Here is a 25,442-nt window from a genome sequence, read left to right on the forward strand (position 1 = left end):
CCCCGAGCTGGGTGCTAGATGGAGCATAACAATGGACCGTCAGGGAACACATCTATATCACACATCTAGCCTATGCCAAGTATTATGTTCGATGCTAAGAATACAGCATGAGCAAGAAATGAACTTTACCCTCAGACGCATACAGACTGGTAAACAGGAAATGACAGCGAGGGGATGGGACAGAGTTAAGCACCGACGTGCAGGGGGAGGAGGGGGCAGCAGGTAAGACTTCATGGAGGAAGCAGGTCAAAGTATAAACTGAGAGGTCAAGTAAGATGTAACCTAGAATATTTGGTGAAGGGTCTGGAGAGCCAAAAGGGATGACACACCCAAAGGTGCAAAGGGACACATACGACTATGGCAGGATGAGGAAAGGCTCAGATGGGTGATGGAGACAGAGAAAAGCCATGCTGTTGGGTGGTGACAAGCATGAGGAAAAGGGTGCTCTTGCCAATAAGAGGCTTGTAACGGAGGACAATTAGTAAGAATGAAAGCTAGAGGGACGGGGTATGATCAGCCTTGAGGGCCAGGACTATCAGACCAGGAGGAAGGCATCGGAAGTTGTATTAGAGGCAGTGACATGGCAAATCGAGATGTTCCAGAAAGACTCATCTGATGGCTCTGAATAGGATGGATTGGGCAGGTGCAGAAGGTGACAAGGCTGATGCAGGCAGTAGCAGTGCCCTGCAGAGCCATGTTGAAGCTTGAGGCATAAAGGAAAAAAAAAAAAAAATCGGTCCTCCTGATCCTAACTGTATTTAAATTTTTTATTTCCTATAATAATTTTTGCATTAATTTTGATTTTCAAATATTGCATTAGGAGTTCCCTCTGTGGCACAATGGGTTTGATAGCATCTCTGCAGTACCAGCATGCAGGTTCAATCCTCAGTCTTGCACAGAGGGCATTGCTGCAGGTGCAGCAGCATAGGTCACACCTGCAGCTCAGATCTGATCCCTGGCATGGCAACTCTGTATGTCTCAGGCAGCCAAAAAAGAAAAAATATATATATATTGCATTAAGATATATTTAGCTTGAAAACTGAGTTTGGGGTGAGCCCTTAGGCTTTGCCCCTGTATGAATGTTTCCCCTGAGTTCCAGGGCTAAGCAGCAGGCCAGTTATGAAGAAAGGATTGGATTAGGGTCATGAGTGTTGAGGTGAAGAGGAAACAAGAAATACAAGATTTGTTTCAAGCCATGAGTTTATGACTTATAGGAGATGAAGGGAGAAGGGGGAATCTAAGATAATGCTTACACGGCTTGCTTTTGCAATAGTGAAAATGGCTTAAGCACATAAATAAGCAGGGTGGAAGAAAATTCCACTTTTGGTTTTATTCAGATGGAGTGATAACAGAGCAACTCGGTGGAGGAATCCCTCGAGAGGTGGCTGCATGACAGGAGAAGACAGAAAAGGATAAAGTCAGATCTAGAAACACAAAGGATTTAGTTAAAGTATAGACATGGGGAAAACGGCAGTTAAAAATAAAGAAAGGATAGAAATGGCTCTGCTGCATCATCCAGCAATTCTGTCTCTGAGTATTTATCCAAAAGACCCCAAAACACAAATTTGAAAAGATATGTGCACCCCAAGGTTCATGGCAGCATAATCTACAATAACCAAGATATAAAAGCAAACTAAGGAGTTCCCACTGTGGCTTAGTGGCAATGAACCTGACTAACAGCCATGAAGACATGGGTTCGATCTAGAAGGCATTAGGATGAAGGACACACACTTGTGCCTGCTTAAGGCGTGCCAGCTCTGAGGCTACCACCACAGCCACAGGGTCCCCTCTACTGCATTCTGTCTCCCTGGGTGCCCTGCCTAAAGCATCCCTCCCCAGCCACGTGGCCCCCTCCCTGTGGCTACCCTCCACACAACCCCTCGACCCCACCCCAGGCCCTGCCAAACTTCACAGCACTGCATTGGCTCCGAGTCTGCTCCCCGACACCTGGAAAAGAGGGAATGCCGGGGACTTTTTCAACACTAGATGGCAAACAGATGGCGGCCACGTGTCTGTAAGAGGATGTGTGACCCACTCTTCCGGGTTCCTTTCTGCCTTGAGACAGGCAGCCGGAACTGTCCAGGTGTTTGCTCCCCAAATCATGCCTGCCCTTTCTTGTGTCTAAGTTACACGGTTCACAAACTCTGCAGGAATAAATCTGTCTTTCCTTGAACCGACTTCAGAATCCTAGGGTTTAGCCTCAGGACAGGGCCAGAAACAGAAGACATAATAAATAGTTCTAGATGCTGCTGCTCGAGGGAAAAAAAAAAATGCGTAAGCCCAGAGGCAAAGCCAAGTTCACAGGGTTTGCCTCCACGGGGCTAACACTGCGTCATTCTAGGCATGGCAGCTGGCCACACGCTCCAGTAGGGAGACAGGACACTGAGATTCAGGAAGCCTGGGTGCAAGTTCTGCTCTGGCCCGAGGGAGCTGCGCAGCTTCCAGTCTGTCTCTTAACCTTTTTAAGCCTTTGCTTCCTGAGGAGGTTGGCGCCAGTGATCTCCCAAGTTCCCTTCTTAAGGCAAGCCTCCTATTTTGCTGATCCATCCACATTCTTTCTTCTAATGGGCAACCTTCATTTGCTAAATAACCATCCCAGGGTGGAGAGGCTCAGAGAGAGCCAGACTTTCATGTTAGATTCATGACACACAATGTTCCTTTAAAATATGTTAAAGCCTTCAGGTCGCTGGTCAACCTAATATGTTCAAGCTGGTAAACCTAGGAGTTCCCATCACGGCTCAGTGGAAACGAATCTGACTAGCGTCCATGAGGTTCAACCCCTGGCCTAGCTCAGTGGGTTAAGGATCCGGCGTTGCCATGAGCTGTGGTGTAGGTCACAGACATAGGCGTGACCTATAGGCTAAAGCTCCGATTCTGCCCTTAGCCTGGGTACTTCCATATGCTGCGTGTGCGGCTATGAAAAAAAGATACCAAAAAAACTCCAAAAAAGTGGTCAACCTAATATGTTAAAGCTTTCAGGTTTCTGAAGAATTAATTCTTCCCTGAAGCCCCAATGTTCTGCCACCACACATCCTATTTTTCTTCTGTCTTTTTTTTTTTGGTCTTTTTGCCTTTTTCTAGGGCCGCCCCCGTGGCATATGGAAGTTCCCAGGCTAGGGGTTGAGTTGGAGCTGTTGCTGCCAGCCTATGCCAAAGCCATAGCAACGCCAGATCTGAGCCTCGTCTGTGACCTACACCACAGCTCAGGGCAACACCAGGTCTTTAACCCACTGAGCGAGGCCGGGGATCGAACCCACAACCTCATGCTTCCTAGTCTGATTCGTTAAGCACTGAGTCATGATGGGAACTCCCTTTTTGTCTTTTTCTTTTCTTTTTTGGTCTTTTCTAGGGCCATATCTGCAGCATACAGAAGTTCCTGGGCTGGAGGTCCAATCGGAGCGTAGCTGCTGGTCTACACCACAGCCACAGCAATGCCAGATCCGAGCTGCATCTGAGACCTATGGCACAGCTCTGGCATCACCAGATCCTTAACCCACTAAGCAAGGCCAGGGATCGAATCCGCATCCTCATGGACACTAGTTGGGTTCTTAACCTGCTGAGCCACAATAGGAATGCCGCATTTCCTCTTTTTCAGTAGAAGAAAGTGAAGTTAGGGAGTTCCTGGCTGCTGCACCATCCAGGGGCTCTCGTATATGAGGTACTCCAGAGAGTGTGTCTTTAAATGGGGATTTTCTCAGCTTAAAACCTTTCACCTCCTTGCACACAGTGGCCCTTCCAGGCTGGCCTGACCAGCTCCACAGACTTGTCATCAAGTCTGGGCTTACTCATCCTCAGAAGGTGCTAGACCAGCCAGCACCTTCTCTCCCTCATTTTCTGGCAGGTCACGGAGCAGCACTTTTAGCATCTCTGGGGAGGCATTGGGGACCGACAGTATCTGGCCCTCAGAACAACACTGGGCACATCTGCTTCCAGGGGCACATGTGTCCTGCTCTCTTGGGAGGCAGAAGGGAAGGAGGCAACACAGAAACACCCCTCAGCTCCCACCATGGGGGAGGGGACGAGGGTAGTGCAGCCACAGGAGGGGCAGGAACAGACAAAATAGGAAACTCTCAAAGGGCAATTTAATTTTAGACTCAAGGCCAGGAAATTCTTTCTAAAACAATAAGAGTGATGGGCTTGGGCCTTGGCGAGAAGGCAGGTTTCTGAGAGAGAAAAGAATTTGAAGCAGAGAGAGAGCAGAGGTGGGAATGCGGGGTTCTGTGCTCCATGAAAGGCTGAGCTTGGCCTCCAAGGCCTGGTGGACCACAGCCAAGGCCACCATGAGATAACCCAGGCCCTGGGGCAGCAGACCAAGTTGGTTGCAGGGCGCTTGGGAGGGGGTGACCTCACTCCAGCTCCTCATGCCAGCCTGAGACCACAGCCCCTCCACTGCGTGGGTTCCTTGGTGGGACCTGCCCCAGTCCCAGGCCCCAGACTTGACCCTCTCCTGCTGAGAGACAGCGGCTGGGATCCCTGTTATCCATCACTTTGCAGGAAGCTTCGGGCTCCCGGTGACTCTGCGGGGTGCCAGCTTCAGGCATCCATCCCAAATGCATCCCAAGCATGGAGATGCAGGGCAACTAAAGGCATCGTGATAGGAGGCTGGGAGAACCTCCTATGGTGAAGAGAAAAAAAAAAAAAAAAAAACTGGGCAGGAATTCTGATGTGCTTAGCCGCCTACAAAACAGACTTCTGGTTTTCTTCCTAAGTCAGGGGAAGCCAGTTCACCATGAGTAGAGCACATGGATGCATGAATTGTCATAAATTCTTATCTATCACATTTCTTAAAAATGATCAAGATGCATCTGATGGGAGTGTCCCACATGCCATCCTTTGCCAGCTTGTAAACTTGGGCAACTCACTAAGCCTCCTAGGACCTGAAATTTCCTGATAGCAGGAGATGGGCTCAAGGTTATGGTCTAGCTCTGAAATTCTCTAATGCGTGCTGACAACCCGTTATCTTAGAAAATCCCCACTTTCTAAGTGGCTGGAAAAATAGTCTCTTTTTTCCATTACTTTTTCTGACTACTACTAGAAGTTACGGCTATAGATCACTTCTTTTTGTTTGCTTTTTAGGGCCACACCCGCAGCATATGGAGGTTCCTAGGCTGGGGGTCAAATTGGAGCTACAGCTACCAGCCTGCACCACACCCACAGCAACTCGGGATCTGAGCTACATCTGCCACCTACACCACAGCTCACGGCAACGCTGGATCCTTAACCCACTAAGCGAGGCCAGGGACCAAACCTGAATCTTCCTGGATCCTCGTCAGGTTTGTTAACTGCTGAGCCACAAAGGGAACTCCCTATGGATCACTTCTTAAACACAATGTTCCAGCAACCTCTCCAGGGGTAAAGCCATCACCACCCCAAGGAAAAAGAAAAAAATTTACCTTCTAAATTTCTCTTTTGTATATTCTTATTTCTCTAATCCAGAATACCTTATCCATTGCTCTCCAGGATTTCTAGAGAGAGGGGAAAGGCAGGTATGCTCAGCTGCCTAGAAAGTGGCACACGCCCTTCCCAAATTCCAAAGAAGTGGAAGGGACAGCAAGACGCCCCCCTGAGCACATCCTAAGGCATGTGGGGTGGAGGTGAAGAGAGCAAACAGCACTGGGTCAGAAGGGGATTGCTTCCCAAGGAAGCCCAATTAAACTGCAATTACTCAAGATAAGAGAACCAGGTCTGTTTACACATGGGGTTGTAAACCACCAGCCCATTACATGAGAACTTCGATCTGGTGGCAGGGGAGCTGTTTCTCGGGCAGGGCAGAGATGAAGCAAGGAGGCGTCTCAGTAAGAATGTCTCCATCTCCGCCCAGGGGCCCCTCTTGTTCTAGCCACCCTCGTGCATGGACAGTTCATGGCATCACCTCCCCTCTTCCCTCCACATGGCCATCGAACACAATCGAAAAGTCCAGAGAAAAACAGAGGAGAGACAGTAAACATAGGGAGGTCCTACCTATGGCTGGTTTCACTCGGACCTTATGTGGCAGGTGATACTCTGCCTATTTTACAGATGACCACACTGAGGTTCAGTGCCCAAGGTCATGTGGCTGAGGAGTAACAGACCAGGCTTTAAAGCTGGTCTTTCTGACTCCAGAGCCTACCTGCTTGCCAGGGTACTTGGCCCAGGCTGTGTCCCCGAGCGTCTGGCCCAAGATGGGGGTCTCACGCTGGGCCATCTCTCCTGCCCAGCGCATCATTATGGTCCCAGAGGCCTGAGCTCTGGGAGATGGTGAGTGGCAGGTGCTTCCTCGGCTCACATGGCCCAGGGGCCGTCCATCCCCAAGGACCGCCTTCACATCATGCTTGCTCTCCAGGGAGGGAGCCAAGAATAGGGACAGGTTTGGTCTGAACTCGGGGTGGCCCATCCCCTCCGGGCCTGCCCTCCCTGCCCCGGCTCCAGGGCTGCAGCGGTGTGACAGGGCGGGTGACGCAGAAGTGGACCAGGGCTGTGAGGGACTTCCAGGGCTCCCAGTGGGCTTGCTGAGCCAGCACAACAGGAAGGAGCGCTTCCTCCCGGTGGATGAAAGGGTCCCTGACACACACCCCAACTGAGTACCTCCACACGTCACCCCCTCCCACACAATGGCCAGACAACTTCCAGAAGGGTTGTTTCCCTACCTCCCCAGCTGTGACATCGCTTCTTTCATGAAGGTCTCCTGAGAGGCTGCCCTTATTGGGGGAGGGTGGGGGGGTGACTTGTGTCTGGCTTGTGACAAAGTGGCCCTGAGGCAGATGAGGTGAGTTCTGTGGAAAATGGCCAGTACTGGGGGGTGAATTTTACAACTGTTGCTGTGGTTATTTCAAGTCTTCTCCTGGTACAGCAAACAATCAAATCACACCAGGGCTACCTCTAATGCACAAAGAATCTGAGGCTTAGCGGTCTTCAGAGCCTAGAAAATATTCATGACCTGATTTAGAAGATTGTTTCTCGGGCAACTACAGCAGCCTGCTTAGCAGAACCCCGAGCAACATGAATATAGTCTCATCCTTATTTTTCTTTTAAGAGTTCCCTTTCTCACGCAATAATTACAAGTAGTTCCACATAGTACCATCCCAACTTCGAACTTGATCTTGTGGCTATTCTAGGGCAGGGCCTCTTGACCTTGGCACTATGGACATTAAGACTTTTTTGTGGGATTTCCCGTCGTGGCGCTGTGGTTAACGAATCCAACTAGGAACCATGAGGTTGCGGGTTTGATCCCTGGCCTTGCTCAGTGGGTTGAGGATCTGGCATTGCCGTGAGCTGTGGTGCAGGTCAAAGACGTGGCTGGATCCTGCGTTGCTGTGGCTCTGGTGTAGGCCAGTGGCTACAGTTCCAATTGGACCCCTAGCCTGGGAACCTCCATATGCCACAGGAGCGGCCCAAGAAAATGGCAAAAAGACAAAAAAAAAAAAAAAAAAAAAGACTTTTTTGCGGGGAACTGTACTGTGTCGGCAGGTGTGAACTTGGCCTCTACCCTCTGAATGCCAGTAGCATTCCCCCCCACTCCACATTTTGACAACAAAAATACATCACCAAATATCCCTGGGGGCAAAATCACCTCTGGATTAAAATCCCACTGCTCTTGTGGTTTTCCGTCCACCCTCAGAGTCCCCATACCGGGGTGGTTTCTCTTCCTGGTGGCCCAGGCAAAGTAATTCAGAGACCAGGCGCCTGGCAGGGGAACCTGGGATTATTGGCTGAAGCACCACTGCACAAGCTCTAGACAATGAGGCTCCACCAGAACTGAGAAGACGCAGGTGCCCAGGACTTGGAAGCTCTCGTCTGGGAAAGTCAATGAAGGTGTGCTCCCTCCTCCACAAAATCTTGGTTTGGGATGTAGAATGTGACATTTGCTAGTTTCTCTCAGGCAGTGTCCCAAGGGTATCACCTGAAGACCATTTACAAATTCTTTATGGCAGCCCAGCCAAAAGTTGGGGGTAAACTGTAGGAGCTGGGTCACTGAACTTGAGCTTGGACTAATCAATGTTATGTATCTATTTCTTTTTCTCAAAGAGGACCTAGGTGAAGAGGTCAAAGGACTTTTCCACTTGCTCTATGGTTCCAAAAGCTTGCCTGACCAGTTCCAGGAATGGAGAAACTGAGGCCCAGAGAGAAGTTATGAGCAAAAGCGCTAGAACAATAACACAGCGGTTCTCTTACCTAGTCTTCTGCTTTTACCCAAGCAACTTGGAAACGTCAAGTGAAAAGGATCCCACGTGTCGATAATGTTTTTCAGATATGGCTGTTGTGGGTGGAGGTCAACAGTTTCTTTGCTTTGAAACCAGTGGAAACCATTCAAAATGCATGAAAAACATCCAGTGCATTCAGTTGGGGGTGGAGTCTTTGATTGAAAATACACACTTTGAGTGGTTCTTTAGTTCTTTTGTTTTTTAATCTCATATAATTTCCGGATGCCCTGTCTAGGATAACTTAATATTATACCTGCAACTTGTATGCTTGTAATAAAATTTATCTCGATGACTGAAATAAAATAAATATGAATTTGCATGGCATCACTAAACAACAAAGTATTCATCTTGTTTAAGTGGATGACAATACTGGCAAAGGGATTTAACCTAGGCTGGCTTTTAAATCCACTTTTCCAAGTCAATAACGCACTTTTCCCCAAAATCACAACATCCTTATTTATTTTAACACATTTTTACAATATCATCCTTAAGAAAAAAACAGTGTCATTTGTGCTGGCCTTGGGCGATAACCTCTCTGTAAGAAGCACAGGAGCCTTTCCCTGGCAACATCTCAGGCTCTCCAGCTCTTAAGGTCCAAACCTACTGGCAATTTCTATTCAGCAGAATGGAGTGACTTTTGTCTGCACACGTGTGTGCACGCGCCTTTTAACATATTTCTGATGTAAACTCTACTCTACACATTTTCCTGATTCTAATTAGTTTAATATAGTGAATGGTGTTTACATGAAAACAGAAGCCACTTCATTTTTTTTTTTTAGGGCCACACCCATGGCATATGGAAGTTCCCAGGCTGGGGGTCAAATGGGGGCTACAGCTGCTGGCCTACACCACAGGCGCAGCAACTCGGGATCCAAGCCGCGTCTGCGACCTACACCACAGCTCAGGGCAACACTGGGACCTTAACCCACTGAGTGAGACCAGGGATCGAACCCAGGTCCTCACGATTAATAGTTGCATTTGTTTCTGCTGCACCACAACGGGAACTCCCAGAAGCCACTTTAAGAAGAAGAAATATGTGTGTGACAGAACAGCCATGGAAGAAAGTTGTGTTCATCATTCCTTGAACACAGAATAGCTTTTTTAAAGTAATTCTTTGTTCAATACTAAAGAAAATAATTTTCTGACGCATCAGCTCTTTTGATATATAATTACAGTGAGAGGTCATGGCAAGCTGAAGGATGCCTGTGCTAAAAATTCTGCAGAACCCCAGACGGGACGAAGCCTGGAGTCAGACAAAAGTGCATATATGTATTAACTGAATCACTTTGTTGTACAGCAGAATTATCTCAACATTATAAGTCAACTGCACTTCAATAAAACTTTAAAAAAAATTTTTTTAAAGAAAAGATCTCTGGTTGATTGGTGTCCATTTAGACCTATAAATGTACTTGGAAGGGTTAATAATAAATGTATTTGACAATTTCCAAAGGAAAAAAAAATCAACATTTATGATGGCTGTCTTTATACAAAAACACATTTAGAATAAATAGTTAATGATTCATTAAAAGTTCATTTGACATTGGAATTGACTAATGCCAGCATTAGGGGATCTCTGACACAGTAAATTTATAAGAAATTTCAATAAGTATTTCCACTGATCAGTGCATAGCTGGGGTGAGGGCCTTCTTCCCCATAGAGCAAGAAACTTTATCCAGTCCTATTTTAAAATTCCTTTTACCCCTCTTATTCTAGGATTTGGGAGTTTTTCCTCTAAACTCGTTGTCACAATTTATTTCCAGTTTCAAACTCTGTAACTAGAAAGCTTATGTATTTTAGCTTTTAAGTAGGATACAAATAAGTTACATTATGCTAAGAGCATCTGAGGCACATCAACCTGTGAAAAATCTTCACCCAATGAAGTGAGCTGGCTTGAACCTTTACTCTTGTATGAGCCGTAACCTCTGCCACGCAAACACACTAAAGCAATCATTCTCCATAAATCCATCAGTCTCGGGTGTTTTACTTTATATGGTGATAAAAAGACAGTTAATCTCACATCAGTTCATCACTACTCGCCCCTCCACAAGACGCAAAGCTGATTCCAGCTGCGGAGCTGGGTGCCTGTCTGCCTCTATCTCAGAAATCAGACGGTAGGAACCAAGCAAGGGAGGGGAGGCGAGGGCAGGCGGAGCTTGCATTGGGTGGGGAGGGGCCAGGGAAGGGATCCACCCACTTACCACCATTGCAGGTCGCACTGTGGCGTAGGGGGCGGGGCCGCTCGCAGCAGAATCCACGAAGTAGCTCATCACGCTGTCAGCACCTGTGAGAGGGAAGAGTTCACTGAGCTGTGGGCTAGAGACCACAGGAGGGCTCAGATCAGGTCTCTTTGGGGGTTCGCCCTTCTGTAATACAGAGAAGGGGATTAAAACTTGGAAAAACAGGAGTTCCTGTTGTGGCTCAGAGGGTTGGGAACCTGACTGGTATCCATGAGGATGCGGGTTCGGTCCCTGGCCTGGAGCAGTGAGGTAAGGACCCAGCCTTGCTGGGAGCTGTGGTGTAGGTGGTAGAGGAGGCTCGGATCTGGCATTGCTGTGGCTGCGGTGTAACTCCAATGTGACCCCTAGCCTGGGACCTTCCATATGCCTTGAGTAGAGCCATAAGAAGGAGGGAAAAAAAAAAACTTCGGAAAACAAAGGGGCTAAACCCCAGCACACAGAGAGTAAGGCTGACTCTAGACTAGACAGAGGCAGTCCCAGGACTGCAAGGTGGCGTGAACAGTGGTGTGTGCTGCATAAAGTAAGCAGCTGGAGCCCACGAAAGACGCTTTATGGGTGTTTCTGGGCAAGAACAGAGATTGTGTGTCTTTTTTAGTAACATTCCCATCCAACTATCACCCTCCACACCCAGACAGGCCTGGCACATAGTAGGCCCTCTGTACACAGTGTGGCATACCTCAACCAAATAAAGAAAGGACTGGAGAAAATAGGGACGGAAAACCTCTAGGGATCAGGCATGTCAGCCAGGACCCTGAGACAGATAAACAGAGAGACACCCTGCAAGGGGGAAAAGTTATTCATCTTAAAAAAAGGAGAAGGGCTGTTAAATAACTCTTGTTGAGAGCTATTATCTGCATTCAAAGTTTGAATGACCATCACGCTTGAGGAATGTTCTGGTAGAAGGGATTTTCCAGCTAGCAGTTGGTCATCAGGAAAATTGGTTATATAGCAAACATTTCTGTTGATCCAAACACTCTCTAAAATGCATTCGTTCACACACTTTCCTGAATCCAAAATTACACACTAAGAAAAAAAAATGTCTCTCGAATGATTTAGAAGATCAAGTTCCTAGGTATATCATTTAGAGACCAAATTCCTATTGTTAGGCAGTAACATTTTAGTTTCAACTTCACTATTTTCCAGTTTGTATTTGTCCTTTTCCTTTATACTGGCTAACAATTAAAACCACTGACCTCAATTCAAGAAACCTAACAAGGGAGTTCCCTGGTGGTCTAGGAGTTAAGACTGGGCATTTTCACTGCTGCGGTCCAGGTTCAATTCCTGGTCTAGGAACTAAGATCTCACATCAAGCTGCTCTAGTTCATGACCAATAAAAAAAAAAAAATGTATATAACCAATCCTATATGTCTTCTGCTCGATTTGCAACTTTGTTCACCATTTTGATACAGCTTGACAGCCAACAACTGTGTCTTCTATCATATGAAATGTATTTAAATCACATAAAGTTCTGTAATACAAAATTATACTAAGGGCTACCATCCCTGAGCAGCTAAAATTGTACAGTCCAGAGAAATGAGTTAAAAATCTTCTGAGGACCTATTTTATCCCAGAACTGTGTTTATTGTTTTTAACTAAAATGTCATCTTTTTATGATGTCTTTTCTCCCCAAAGTAGGATGCAACCAAAATAATATTCATTTTAAAAAGTTAACATAGCCAAGGGTAATTAGGCTACTTTAATCAAGATTTTTGTCTTCTGGTTTTTCAGGGAATGGATCTCCATTGCCAAAAATCCCCCCTCCCTCACCCCCCGGAAAGAACTCTCTGGTGGTAGAATTGTAGAAAAAGATCAAAGAACTCTAGTCCAAAGACCTGTCCCCGTCTGAAGCTGGGGTCACCTCTCAGTGTTTGTTTATAAAAACAGTCATCAGCTATCAGGTACCAGACGCTGGGCACTGGGCATGGAGGAAGAAGAAGGTGACTAGAGCAGGTCAGTGGTACAGATGGTCTTGATGAGCTCAAGGCTCCCTTCCTACCAAAGCATTCCTGGTTTTTGTCTTTTTTTTTTAAGGGCTGCTCCTGTGGTATATGGAGGTTCCCAGGCTAGGGGTCAAATCAGAGCTGTTGCCGCTGGCCCACAGATCTGAGCTGTGTCTGCAACCTATACCACAGCTCACAGCAATGCCGGATCCTTAACCCCCTGAGCCAGGCCAGGGATCAAACCCGCAACCTCATGGTTCCCAGTCGGGTTCACTTCCACTGCGCCATGACGGGGGAACTCCTGCTTTTTGTCTTAAAATCTAATTTTAAAGTCCCAGTGAGTCATCATCGACTCAGACGCCCCCACCTCAGAGTTTTGGATCTACTCATCAATAAGACTGAAATGTTGACGACATAGGTTGTGTCATACTGAGAACGGCTTAACCCAGATCTGATTCCTTAGGGGAAAATGGTTCATCATCCCTCCAGGGCCCTGCAGGGCAACTCAAGCCTTTGGGAAAAGTCTAGGTGTGGGGAGGGCTGCTTTGTGCAAGCTGTCCAGCCCTGCGATTTCCGCCAAAAACCCCCAGATCTCCGCGTCATCCCAGTCCTCCGTCACTTATTCAACAAGCACATCGAAAGCTTCCTTTGCCAGGAACTTGTTTGTCGTTCAGTAAATAATCCCCCTGCGTCTGCTGTGTGCCAGGTACTCTTCTGGCTGGTTGGAGACAGTCAGGTAAACCGAGACCCCCACCTGTGGACCTTACATGCTATGGGACTCAGGACAAAGCAGAGAAAGACAGGCTCCATCCTCAAGCATGGAGCAGACAGGCTCACATGTAACTAGAAAACAATGAGATGGTAAGTTTAGCAACAATAGGGGAAAAATAAAGCGTTCCCGTCATGGCTCAGCAGTTACCGAAACTGACTAGCATCCATGAGGACTTGGGTTTGATCCCTGGCCCCACTCAATGGGTTAAGGATCCGGCATTGCCATGAGCTTCGGTGTAGGTCGCATATGCCGCTGGCATCCCGCGTTGCTGTGGCTGTGGCTGTGGCGAAGGCAGGCAGCTACGGCTTCTATTGGACCCCTAGCCTGGGAACCTCCATATGCTGCAGGTGCAGCCCTAAAAAGACCAAAAGAAAACAACAAAAAACAATAGGGGAAAAATAAGCAGTCAGTTCTGCGGGGAGTTGGGGGGACAGGGATAAGAAACAACAGAAGGTTGACTAAACAGCCCTATGGACCAGCCCTGGACTCCCACCGGCAATGGAAGACCTTGACCCTCCTATGTTCCTTCCTATTTGACGTATGTATTTGGACAAGAAAGTGCTTTTGGATTCAGCAGCCTTGAGTCCAAGGCACCAGAGCAACATTCCTACCCGTGGCAACATCCCCAGAGCTGGGGCAGAGGCTTCGAGGAAATACGTTTTCTCCTTCAGCTTGACAGAGCGATAAGGAACCCTGCAGCCCTGCATATGGTGCATCCCATGCTGGGCTGTATTCACGAAGCTTCGTGTCCTGTGAAGGACACTTCCCTTGGGGAAAAGCCCTTTGCCTGTGGAGGAAGCTGCAAAGAGGGAGTTGCCAGGGCTCTGAAGGGCTCTCATCTCAGGAAATAACTCTGGGACAGAAATGGATGACTGCTTCATTATTTTTTGGAGAAAGAAAAAAAGAACCTGCCCTGTTTCCACTTGTAAATTGTGACACAGAACAGCTGCCGTAGACGTAAGCCCTTTCAGAAAAAGGAGTGTTGGGGGGGGATTTTTTTTTTTTTTTTTTTGACTTGTTGGCCGAGGAGAATTCCCTCCCACACGACAGCTATTTGGCCATCAGCTGGACCAACTTTTTGCCTTGGCGTTATAAACGTTTACTGACTAAATGTGAAACAACTGTGTGAGTTAAGACGAACTCTCCAGCTTAGAAGCATCCATGGGCTTGTCTGAAGGCAGAAATGATTTGAACACTTTGGTGACAGAGAGTCCTGAGTTCATTTCCTTAAATGGGACCAGCCATGTCCAAGCAGCAGAGTAAATGTGTCTGAAGTGACTGTGAGCTCAGGAGGCGGCTGCGCTGCCAGCTGTGGTCCACCAGGGCCTCCGGGACCTGTGTTCCCAGTGCTCCAGCCCCACCCTTCCCCATCCCACTGCCCTCCCCACACCCCTCAAGGGGATGGAACTTTGTAGTTTTCTTAGGCACCAGGAGCTATTTCTCAGGTCTGGACTCTCCTGGGATCGCCTCTGATAGAAATGCCCAGCTACGACTTCCTGTTGTGGCTCAGCAGGTTAAGAACCCCACTAGTAACCATGAGGATGTGGGTTCAACCCCTGGTCTCACTCAGTGGGTTAAGGATCCAGCATTGCCGTGAGCTGTGGTGTAGGTCGCAGATGTGGCTTGGATCCCAGGTTGATGTGACTGTGGTGTAGGCCGGCAACTGCAGCTCTGATTCCACCCCTAGCCTGGGAACCTCCATGTGTGATCGTAAAACATGTGATCATTTGTGAAGACTCCCGCCCTTCACAAGCCGGGTACCCAGGCCAGAATCTTCAGGCTAACACTTCCCTCCACCCAGGTCTCTCCAGGGGCAGGTTGGGTGACACACAGAATGAAAGGAGGTGTGGGGAGGGGGGGACTGGGTTGGGGGGGTGCTTCAGGCCAAGGCAGCAGACAAGCAGGGAATTCCAAAGAGATCAGGCTTAGCAGAAGCTGAATCTAGTTCCCATCGACTCTGCCTCTGCTTGGCTGCATTTCTAGGTGATAATAACTGATATCCCTTAAGGATTTTTCTGTGGGGTTAATACATCCACACTTCACAGCAAGCCTGTGCCTTTAGGTAAATTATAACCCCATAAACCACACTAATTTTTTTTCTTTTGAAAATAATATTTGGCAAGAATACATATATTTATTGAAAAGATTTCAAGAAATACACCCAAAAGTTTAAAATGAAAGTCAAAACTACCTGGAATTCTACCTTCTAAAGAAAACTGTGCTTTGTTCCACATTCTGCAGGGTGTTTTTTTAAATGTGTCCGTACCAATCCAACAGAGATATAACATAATGCTCACGATGGTAATTCTAGCTTCATGACATTATTCTCCGCATGAGGTTTTGCAATCTGCTTTGTTCACTGACATTCGACATAATGCTGTGGACACTTTCTAAGTCAATAAATACACTTCCACATCCCGAAGTATACAGCTGTCAAGCATGCGTCATACTTTCTTAAGGAGTCTCTTATTACTGGAAAGTTAATTTGTCCCCAGTTCCTTGTCATTACGAAAGTTCTTAAATTATTTTCTATTCCCATTAAATGCCTAAATGTGGTATTTGGGGGACAATGGATGGGTAGTGTACATTCTATATTTGAATTCATATTGACAAATTGCCTTCCATAACAGAGAAGGGAAATTTTAGTGTCATCAACAAAGCCATTGCGATTTAGATTCAACCTGGCCCTCTAGTCTCTGTGTGAGCCTCACAGGTCAGGAATTATGGCTGTAACATACCCTGGGTATGAAGACTACACATGGGGAATACAAAAGTGCAATAAAGCGGTCAGAGAAAATGCAGTTTTCCTCTGCAAAATTGAAATAGATTTGCAATTAACATTTCTCCCAATATCAGCAATTTAGGATTCATATAAATGTATATTCAAAAGATACCCTTTGGGGGAGTTCCCATCATGGCTCAGTTGAAACGAATCTGACTAGTATCCATAAGGACAAGGGTTTGATCCTTGGCCTCATTTAGTAGGTTAAGGATCCATCGTCGCCATGACTGTGCTGTAGGTCTCATACACAGCTCAGATCTGGCATTGCTGTGGCTGCGGCGTAAGCCAGCAGCTGCAGCTCTGATTGGACCCCTAGCCTGGGAACCTCCATATGCTGCAGGTGCAAAAGATAAAAAAAAAAAAAAAAAAAAAAAAAAGGAGAGAAAGAAGGAAAGACAGAAAGAAAGGAAGGAAGGAAGGAAGGAAGGAAAAGATACTCTTTGGGCCTGGAATGCAGGAGGAAAAGAATTTGGCTTCCAACAGGACCACCCATGTAAATGACAATTTCCCCTGGGAGTTCCCTGGTGGCTCAGCAGGTTAAGGTCCAGCATTGTCACTGCTGTAACTCGGGTCACTGCTTTGGTGCTGGTTAGATCCCTGGCCGGGGAACTTCCACATGTCACAGCCAAAAATAAAAAATAGATAAAAAAAAAACTAATAAAGAACACTTTCCCCAAATGACAGCACCGTTGCCAAACTAAAGGCAACACTATCACCCATGTCACAGAGGCAACATCTTTCCCGGACAATGGAAAGAGTTTGAATTTCTTCTTTCTGAAAGCTGCATAAATCTGTTTTGGAAGACTCAGACCATGTCACCGCTTTCAGGGAGCTTTCCCTAAGCCTTCTCGGCAGCTGGATGGCCATCTTTGACCGTCCTCTGTGGGACTCACTCTCACAGTGCACTCACCAAAGCTCACAGTACTTCCTGCATCTGTGTCTGTTGCTGCTTCTGCATCATGAGTTCCTAGAGGACAGGGACTGGGTCTTTTGAGCTGGCACATCTCAGACATGCATGACACTTGTTGGCTCAATGAAGAGTTAGCATGTGCAAGTTACATCTCAGTGCCCGAGTATACCCAAGACAGTGAAGGTATCTCTGGGACATAAAGGAGAGTCACCATCTATGATGACATCTGTGCATATGCCCACCCTGAGGTTAGATTCCTTTAACATTAACTGCAAGCGGGATCACATTTTTCCCTAAACTAATGGACATGCCCGATTGATGAGCCTATTGTTTTCCATTATTTTCTTTCTAGTTCTCATGAGCAGTCCATTGGTATTTTTCAAGTCCCTTTAGAAGACACTCCCGCCCCAGATCTGGAAGTGTAACAAAAGCTACCAAGTCCAATTCTCCAAGCACTCAGACCTAAGTATATTTAGATTGTTGACCAATCCCCTCTACTCCCTCCTCAAGCAAACTTTGTGGTTAGAAAAGAAATCAGTAAGAAGAATTGAACTTGGTTTCTCTGTCCTAACTCTCTAAGAACCTCATTTTCTTGACTGAGTACTCCAATATTATGGCAGGAAACTGCCCTTCCTGTTTCAAGAAGCCAGCAGTGACCTGCGGAGGCCAGGATCTGATTCATGTGCTATTGGCTTTTGCTTCTTAAGCCAAATTCACCAGCTCTTTCTCGAAGCCCATGAAGCATCAACTCACAGATTAGTGAACACGTCAGTCTTGTTTCCCCCCAACTTCACTGCTCACTAGTCCCCCAACTCTATCTTGACTAGAGGCCTGAAAATGACTCATATCCATCTCTGATGGCTCTAAACAAACCCACCTCCTAATCAAGTATAACACTTTCAGGTTCTGTATGAATTGACAGAACTCAACTGATCTTTCTTGGAATACTAAAATGGGACTCTTGTTATTATTATTATACAGCAAAAGCTGCTCATGACTATGTCCTGAAAAGGAGAGAGAATATAAGATGGTTTTAGTCTGTTGAACCATATCAATCAGGGGATAAGGAGGGGCTCATAGACTGTTTTATGTTTCCGCCTCAGGGAAACAAATCCCTCACTATTACTTTGCTGGAATGGCACCTGCAACATTGGGCAGAATGGCACAGCCTCTCATAAACATCAAGGAAATACAATAAAACCTGCCCGCTCCTCTATGTCCAGCAATTTTACGAGCGCACTGCCAATCCTGGTCTCTGAAACGTTTCAGAAACTAATGCTCTACTCTTTCAAGTGTGGGAACACCCTCTGGAAGAATAAAGGGAACCCTCAATACGCTGTTTTACAGTACAAGTGGCCACAGCTTTATCTTCCTATGCTAGTCCTTAAATCCTCTACTGAACCATGAAATGCAGCAAATAACCACTGCTGTCTGTCAGATGTATTCAGTGCCATGCCCAGAGCAGGCACTCCATAAATAACAGAACAGGAGTTCCTGTCATGGAGCAGCAGAAATGAATCCCACTAGGAACCATGAGGTTGCAGGTTCGATCCCTGACCTTGCTCAGTGGGTTAGCGATCTGGCATTGCTGTGGCTCTGGCATAGGCCGGCAGCTACAGCTCCGATGAGATCCCTAGCCTGGGGACTTCCATATGCCGCAGGTGCAGCCCTAAAAAGAAAAAAGACCCAAATAAATAAATAAATAAATAACAGAATAAAAAAATGGGATTATATTTTTCCTAAGAAACTAGGTACAAAAAAAAAAAAAAAGAGTAAGCCAGAGCAACGGATGTCAAGCATCTTTGCTTCACGAGGAAGGCTATCACAGAGGTCCTGGTATATGAGACTCTGGGCCAAGTCGAACCCAGGGAAGAGCAGCAAGCTAAAATGTCAACTCTAACCCCGGGGTGGCTGCCAAAGAAATCCCGAAGGAGCCTAGACGTTTAAATAATTGCTGTTCAACTCACAGCGTGTGGAGTTAGGTCAAATATAATCTAGAATTTTAGGTACGGTCCTGGCTCTTAAGAAGCTCTCAACAAAACTGAAAGACACCGTCAAGATACAGATATGGAGAGAACAAGGTCCCAGAACAGGAGAGCTTTAATAATGCCCTTTTAAAATCGGACTAAAGCACACCAGCTGCCTTAAATTTGTCAGATCCAGAGAGCGACTTTTTGGACTGATTGTGATTTTTCACGGTGGGGTTTCATTTGTTCTATTGCCCAAATTGTAAGGTTCAAATTTCTCATTGTAATGCTAAACAGCTTCCTGGCATAAAGAGGGATTTTGTAAAGTCAATGAATTTTGGAGTTGGAAAAATCTCCTCAAATCTGCCCCCCCCCTTTTTATTTGAATGAAGGAGCCCAGAGGGGTTAAGTGTTGAGTGGAGCGCTAAAGGAGTGCTAGGCTGTGGGTTGACCAGGAGCTCCTTACTGAGTGGGTGGGTCATGGGCGCATTTCTTAACCTCACGAAGTCTTAGTTTCCTCAACTATAAAATGGAGATAAAAATACCAACCCTTTCAGGATTATTGAGGAGGGTTATATAAAATAAAAGTGGAGTTTCTCTTGTGGTTCAGTGGTTAACGAACCCAGTTAGCATCCATGAGGACTCGGGTTTGATCCCTGGCCCCCACTCAGTGGGTGAAGGATCCGGCGTTGCCATGAGCTGTGGTGTAGGTCACAGACACGGCTCGAATCCTGCATTGCTGTGGCTGTGGTGTAGGCTGGTGGCTACAGCTCCAATTGGACCCCTAGCCTGGGAACCTCATATGCTGCAGGTATGGCCCTAAAAAGACAAAAAAAAAAAAGTGCTTTGAAGGATCCTTTACACATGATAAAATAGTCATAAATAATAGTTATTGTTATTATTATTATTGCTCTTTTATCACTGTGCCTGGTGTTAGTAAGCATTTACTAAATAATAGTAAGAGCGGTTTTTAGTAATTGTTATTTTTACTGCCCAAGGCAGCAGAGGTTATTTAATTCAGATATTAGAGCCAGAAGCCAGATGACCTATATACTCTTCATCCCTTTCTCTAAAGGACTTGCTTGTGTGTGTGTGTGTGTGCGCGTGTGTGCACGCGTGCGCGTGCAAGCACTTTTTAGGGTCGCACCAGCAGCATATGGAGGTTCCCAGGTCCAATCAGAGCTGCATCTGCGACCTACACCACAGCTCCCAGCAATGCCAGATCAAACCACTGAGTGAGGCCAGGGATCAAACCCTCAACCTCATGGTTCCTAGTCAGATTTGTTTCCACTGAGCCACTTGGGGAACTCCAGGACTTGCATTTAAATAATCAAAAAAGGATTCTCTCCCAAAACCATAGGTTGAGTAGCCTCAGTCAAGAATTTCACAGGAGAAAAGAGCCACAACTGGTGTTGAATGGTAGTTTGTCTGTGCCATTGTTATGCATAAAGCTCAGAATTAAGCATTTTTCTTACAGTGGGAAACAAATTCCATGAAAGACTGAGTAACACAAATGGGGAACCAGTGCAGCTTCCTGAGTTAAACCAGTAGCTTTTTGATAGGAATGTGACTCTTTCCCGGAGGAACACTTTAGGTATAAACATAAGGAAGTAGTAAGCCACTCTGGAAAATGTTCCAAGAGCTCCTGATCGTTTAAAAATATTTTTTCTTTGTTCTTGCTTTTTCTCCAGAACAGTGCTTGCCGAAAGGATTTGCATAGGAATCACTTAAGAATCACCTTACAAGGCAGAGCCTCAGTCAGCAGGGCTGAAGGACAGCCTGGCGTTCAGCATTTCCAACAGGAGCCCACGTGCTGCCGATGCTGCTGGTCCGGGGACCTCGTTTTGAGTAGCAGGGCAGTGTCTGGATTCGCTTGGGTGAACTACCAAGCAGTTATAACGAGAAGGTGTTTGGAAGGCAGAGCCCACCAAGGAACAGGCAGGACGACATCTGGGCCACATGCTGAGCATAGGTTTGATTTTTATCTTAGCTGCACTACCAACCCGGCCAGGGAGAATGTCCAGCTTAGACCTGTCCTTGCCTCTCAAGTCATGGACCAGGTGATGGCCGAGTCCTACAAGGCTTTCCTGCCTTTCCTAAGAAGCCAGGGCTTGAGTTACTACGTCGCTCAAGTCAAGAAATTGGCATCACCGCTCTTTCCCCACCGAAAGGAATCCTTCTGGATTAAAGATCAGCTGGAGGCACAGAAAGATGATTAAGGAGTCATTTGCATTATATTTTTGCACAATTCCAAAGAACGTAAACCTTTTGGAAACTCTTTGTACTATGTTTTGCGACTTTTTACGCACCTCAAATTATTTCAAAATAAAAAACTGAAACATTTCAAAAATGCGCAAAAGACTCAAATCCTGAGGGTTTCTATGCTTCCACAGCTCTTGAAAATTTGTAAATTGTATTTCCCCCATTGAGAGGATTTCCTCGACATCTTCCCTCAAAGTTGGCTGCTTGACTTCGTAGTAAGTACTGCCCAAACTGTGCCTTCTAGGAAGGCATGGGATCAGCAGGAACATCCAAGGTACCCTCTTCTTTGAAAACAAAATTAATCACAAACATCCTTCTCTCTCTGTTCTAGGTAACATTTTTTTTTTTTCCATCTGAACTCCCAAAGCGTTCATAGGCTGTAGCATATCACTTAACAATTATATTGCCATTTATTTTTAATTCCTTTTCAGGTAAAATCTTGCCTCCTAAAATAAAGTACATTGGTTTTTGGTTTTTGTTTTTTTGTCTTTTTAGGGCCACACCCGCAGTACATGGAGGTTCCCAGGTTAGGGGTCTAATCAGAGCTGTTTCCACCGGCCTATGCCACAACCACAGCAATACCAGATCCGAGCCGTGTCTGTAACCTACACCACAGCTCACAGCAATGCTGGGTCCCCAACCCACTGAGCGAGGCCAGGGATTGAACCCAAAACCTCATGGTTACTAGTTGGGTTCGTTAACCACTGAGCCACAACGGGAACTCCTACATTGATTTTCTTGAAATGGAACTTAACGTGTTGCTTTTTCTGCCACCATAGCACTCAACACAAGGCTGGGCCCAGGGGAGAAATTCATCAATATTTGTACCAAGAAGGACTGAAGGAAAGAGTCATTGATCCAGTCAACTAGACCTTGTAACCTTTCTTCAGACTCGGTCTCTTCCTAACAGTGAATCATTCATTGATGGATTTCCCTTTGAAAAACAGGTCTAAGTCAGAGTATTCCCTCAGATAAGTAAACCATCAGCCTAGGCAGAAAAACTCAGCCTCCAAGCTGCTAAGATTCCTACGAGACAGGACTCCAGCCACACCTCTGGACACACATTCTTTTTGGTTCTAATCACATCCCTCCACCAACCAAGTAGGTCAAGGCCTCAGAGTCCTCATCTGCTAAATGGGGAGAACAAGAGACCCCCACCCCTTGCCACCCGGAAGGCATTGTCGATTAAATGAGCAATGCACCAAGCAAGTGGCCCAGGAATATACTAAATGCTCAGTAAACTTCGGGGACTATAATCCTTCCTTGGGTGAAGTGGAGAAGACCAGGTATTATATCCAGAGAACCATCTGGATTAAAAGGTTGAGTTCCCTAAAGCTACACTTTCAGTAGAGCAGGGACAAAGGGGTGGAAGAAAAAAAAGGAGAGTTCCCATCGTGGCTCAGCAGAAACAAATCTGCCTAGCATCCATGAGGATGTAGGTTCGATCCCTGGCCTCACTCAGTGGGTTAAGGATCTGGTGTTGCCGTAAGCTGTGGTGTAGGTCACAGACACGGCTCGGATCCCGAGTTGCTGTGGCTGTGGCTCAGGCCAGCGGCTACAGCTCCAATTCATCCCCTAGCCTGGGAACTTCCATATGCCACAAGTGCGGCCCTAAAAAGAAAAAAAGAAAAAGAAAAAAAAAATCTGTTCATATTTAAGCTGGCCCAGGATTGAAGGAATTCACAAGATTCGCCTCCAGGGTCACTAGATCACTGCTCATCACATTTGTTCTGCTCTAATACTGTATACATTTTAACTTCCATAAAGGAGAGACACAGAAACACACACACACACACACACACACACACACACACACACACACACAGGAGGGGAGGAGGGAGGGGAGGAGGGAGGAAGGAAGGAAAGATGCCCAGTTTCCTTCTGCTGTTTGATGTACTGATGGAAGTTCTGAGAGGGTAATTAGAGAAGGAGAATTGCTGTTGAGCACAAATCTGTTCACCAATCAATACAACCAGGAGGAACAGAATTCGAATTATCAGTAGGGAATCAGGCAGCAAGTCGGAGGCAAGAGAGGGGGGAAATGGCAGAGCCAAGGATTTGTTTGGCAGCATCTGTTTGCCCCTGGCTCGCAGTCCCTGAGCACCTGCACCTTCCTGTGTTACGATGTTACTTCGACCTTTTGGCACTGTTTTTATTCTCCAAAACTGCACTGTTTAATTCTCCTCTCTCATCTTCCTGAGATAGGTACGGCACATATCATTCTTCACATTTCAGAGACGAAGAAAACAAGGCACAGTCCCATCAAGTCATTTGTTCTCAGTAACAAGGTCAATCTCAAATAGAACTGGAGTCCACATCCACAATCCTGACTCTGAACCTAGGGCTGGTCCCTGATCCGACCCCCCTCACGTCTGAACCCCGTGACAATCGGAGCCCACCCAGTGGCCCAGATCCATGCTCGCAATCCCTTCTCCAAGGTCCCAGGTGACCAGGTGTGGAAGGGTTGCCCCCTGCCACCCACCTTCCCCCAGGATCTACTCATGGATGTCCTGGCACCTCTGCCAGCCAGCACCTGGGTGTGAGGAGCCGGGAAGCAAAGATGTAATCAGGCTCTCGGCGGCTTCCCACATCCTCAGCAGCGGAACCAGGACGGAAGAGGCTGCGTGGCTGCCTTCACTGTTTGTTTTTTCACTCCTGAGTTGGCAAGGATGGGAGTTGTTGATTTACAATTAGAAGCAGCATGCTTCTTCAAATATTAATATTAATAACTACAAACACGGAACACATGAAAAGGTCTTTTCATCTTCAAAGCACTTTGCAGGCATTAACTCATTAGCTCTACCGGCCCCTCTGCTCAGAAACAACAGGTAGGAAGAATCTCCACAGCTCTGAGGACCACCCAGTGCCCTCCCTGCGCGTCCCGAGCCGGCCAGAAGCAAAGGAGTTTCTTTTTAGATAAAAAGAAGGCGGTGCCCTCCAGAACCACAACTGTTGAAAGAGTCAGAGTGCCAGGCACTTTACAAATCAAATGGAACTGCCAGAGTTACGATTTTAGAAGCTGGATTTCCTGTTGTTTAACAAATCTCTCTCTTTTCAGTTGCGCAGTAGTGGTATGACATAGGAAGAAAAGGGGCCTTGAGATTTAAAAAAAAAACAAAACACCCTTCATCCAAAAGGTAATAAGGAAAACCTACAATCCCAGGCCCTGATCTCTGCAATCCAGCATCTTTTGAACGGTTCGCCTACATCAAATGCAATTTTGAAAGGGGGAGGGGGGTAACAGACGTTTTAGTGGTAGATAAGAAGTCACAAACAAAGTGAGATTGGCAGATATAAAAATCACCAAATGGAGGGGAGGGGCCGTCCACACCCTGGGCTCATCCACAGCGCTGCCCAGGGATTCCAGCTCTGCTGGAGGTACGAAGTGTCCCCCTTGACTTTCAGACTCCCCCGACTCAAGTCCACTCCCAAGGGCGGGAGGACCTGGGAGAGCTCTGAGTCTGGAGGCAGGGGCAGACATCAAAAAGCCTAGTTTAACTTGCAAGACCCAAACCTGTAGCAATTTCCTCACAGTAAAAGCAATTCATTAAGCCGCTGAGCTTAAGGGGGAAAAAAAAAGAAAGAAAAAAAAGTACAACAACGGCTCACTAGGAGTGAAAGAGAAAAAAGGAAAGAAATGTCCATGTTTTTAGCACAGCTTTATTTTATTGGAAGTGCTCCAAGCTGTGAACCAAATTCCACCTCTGACAACTAATCGGCGAGGGTCTAAAACGTGCATGATTTTGCTCTTCTAGAGGAGATGAAAGAGGGGAACAGTCTTGATTTCAGACTATTCTAACCAAGTTAGGAAGTATTTTTGAAAACTGTTATTCAACCATTGAATGGAAAAAAAGAGTAAAATGCGAAAACAGGAAAGAGAAAGCCGCTGGTATCCTGAAAGTCCCCATCAATTTACCAGTTAATTCCAGCAAATGAAAAAAAAAAAGAAGAAAAAAAAAAAGGGAAAAGGAAAATGGGCTGCAAAGTTTTAGGCAGAAACTCACACCCCACTTACTACTTTGCCGTGGAGACTGGGTGAAGACTAGGTCCTGAGTGAGCTTCCCTCTAAGTCAGTGGTCTCTTTCCAACTACCTGCGGGAATCCTCTGCCCGGAGGCTAAAGAGGATGCAAAGACCATAATGCCATAATGTTTCTAATAGAGCTGCCTCCTCAAATTGGGGGGTGTGGTCAAGCCCAGGAAAGCTGGAAAAAAGGCAGTGCTGCACTGGCCCCTGACTCCACGAAGGCAGCCACTAGGGCAGGCTCAGCTGGAGAATGAAATAGCGTTATTGGCTGAGGTAACGCCAGATCACACCTTAATTCATATCATCAAAATTGCTCTTCGATTAAATTAAACTCAGGCACAGAAAGTAGTGGGGAAAAGAGCAACAG

At 46.5% G+C, this 25,442-nt stretch overlaps 1 protein-coding gene across 3 annotated transcripts in view; it reads right to left on the reverse strand.

The window, feature by feature from the left end:
- ETS1 (ETS proto-oncogene 1, transcription factor) overlaps positions 1-25,205 on the reverse strand; it is a 134,917-nt gene extending 109,712 nt beyond the window's left edge. The window contains exons 1-2 of one of the 3 annotated variants that reach the window (XM_021101985.1): positions 25,066-25,205; positions 10,379-10,461 (exon numbers count right to left, since the gene is read on the reverse strand). In XM_021101985.1, the coding sequence (XP_020957644.1) occupies positions 10,379-10,447 (69 nt within the window). In that variant the 5' untranslated portion in view covers positions 10,448-10,461; positions 25,066-25,205. 3 annotated transcript variants of the gene reach the window in all.

The sequence above is a fragment of the Sus scrofa genome, chromosome 9 (genome assembly GCF_000003025.6).
Source record: "Sus scrofa isolate TJ Tabasco breed Duroc chromosome 9, Sscrofa11.1, whole genome shotgun sequence".
NCBI lineage: Eukaryota > Metazoa > Chordata > Mammalia > Artiodactyla > Suidae > Sus > Sus scrofa.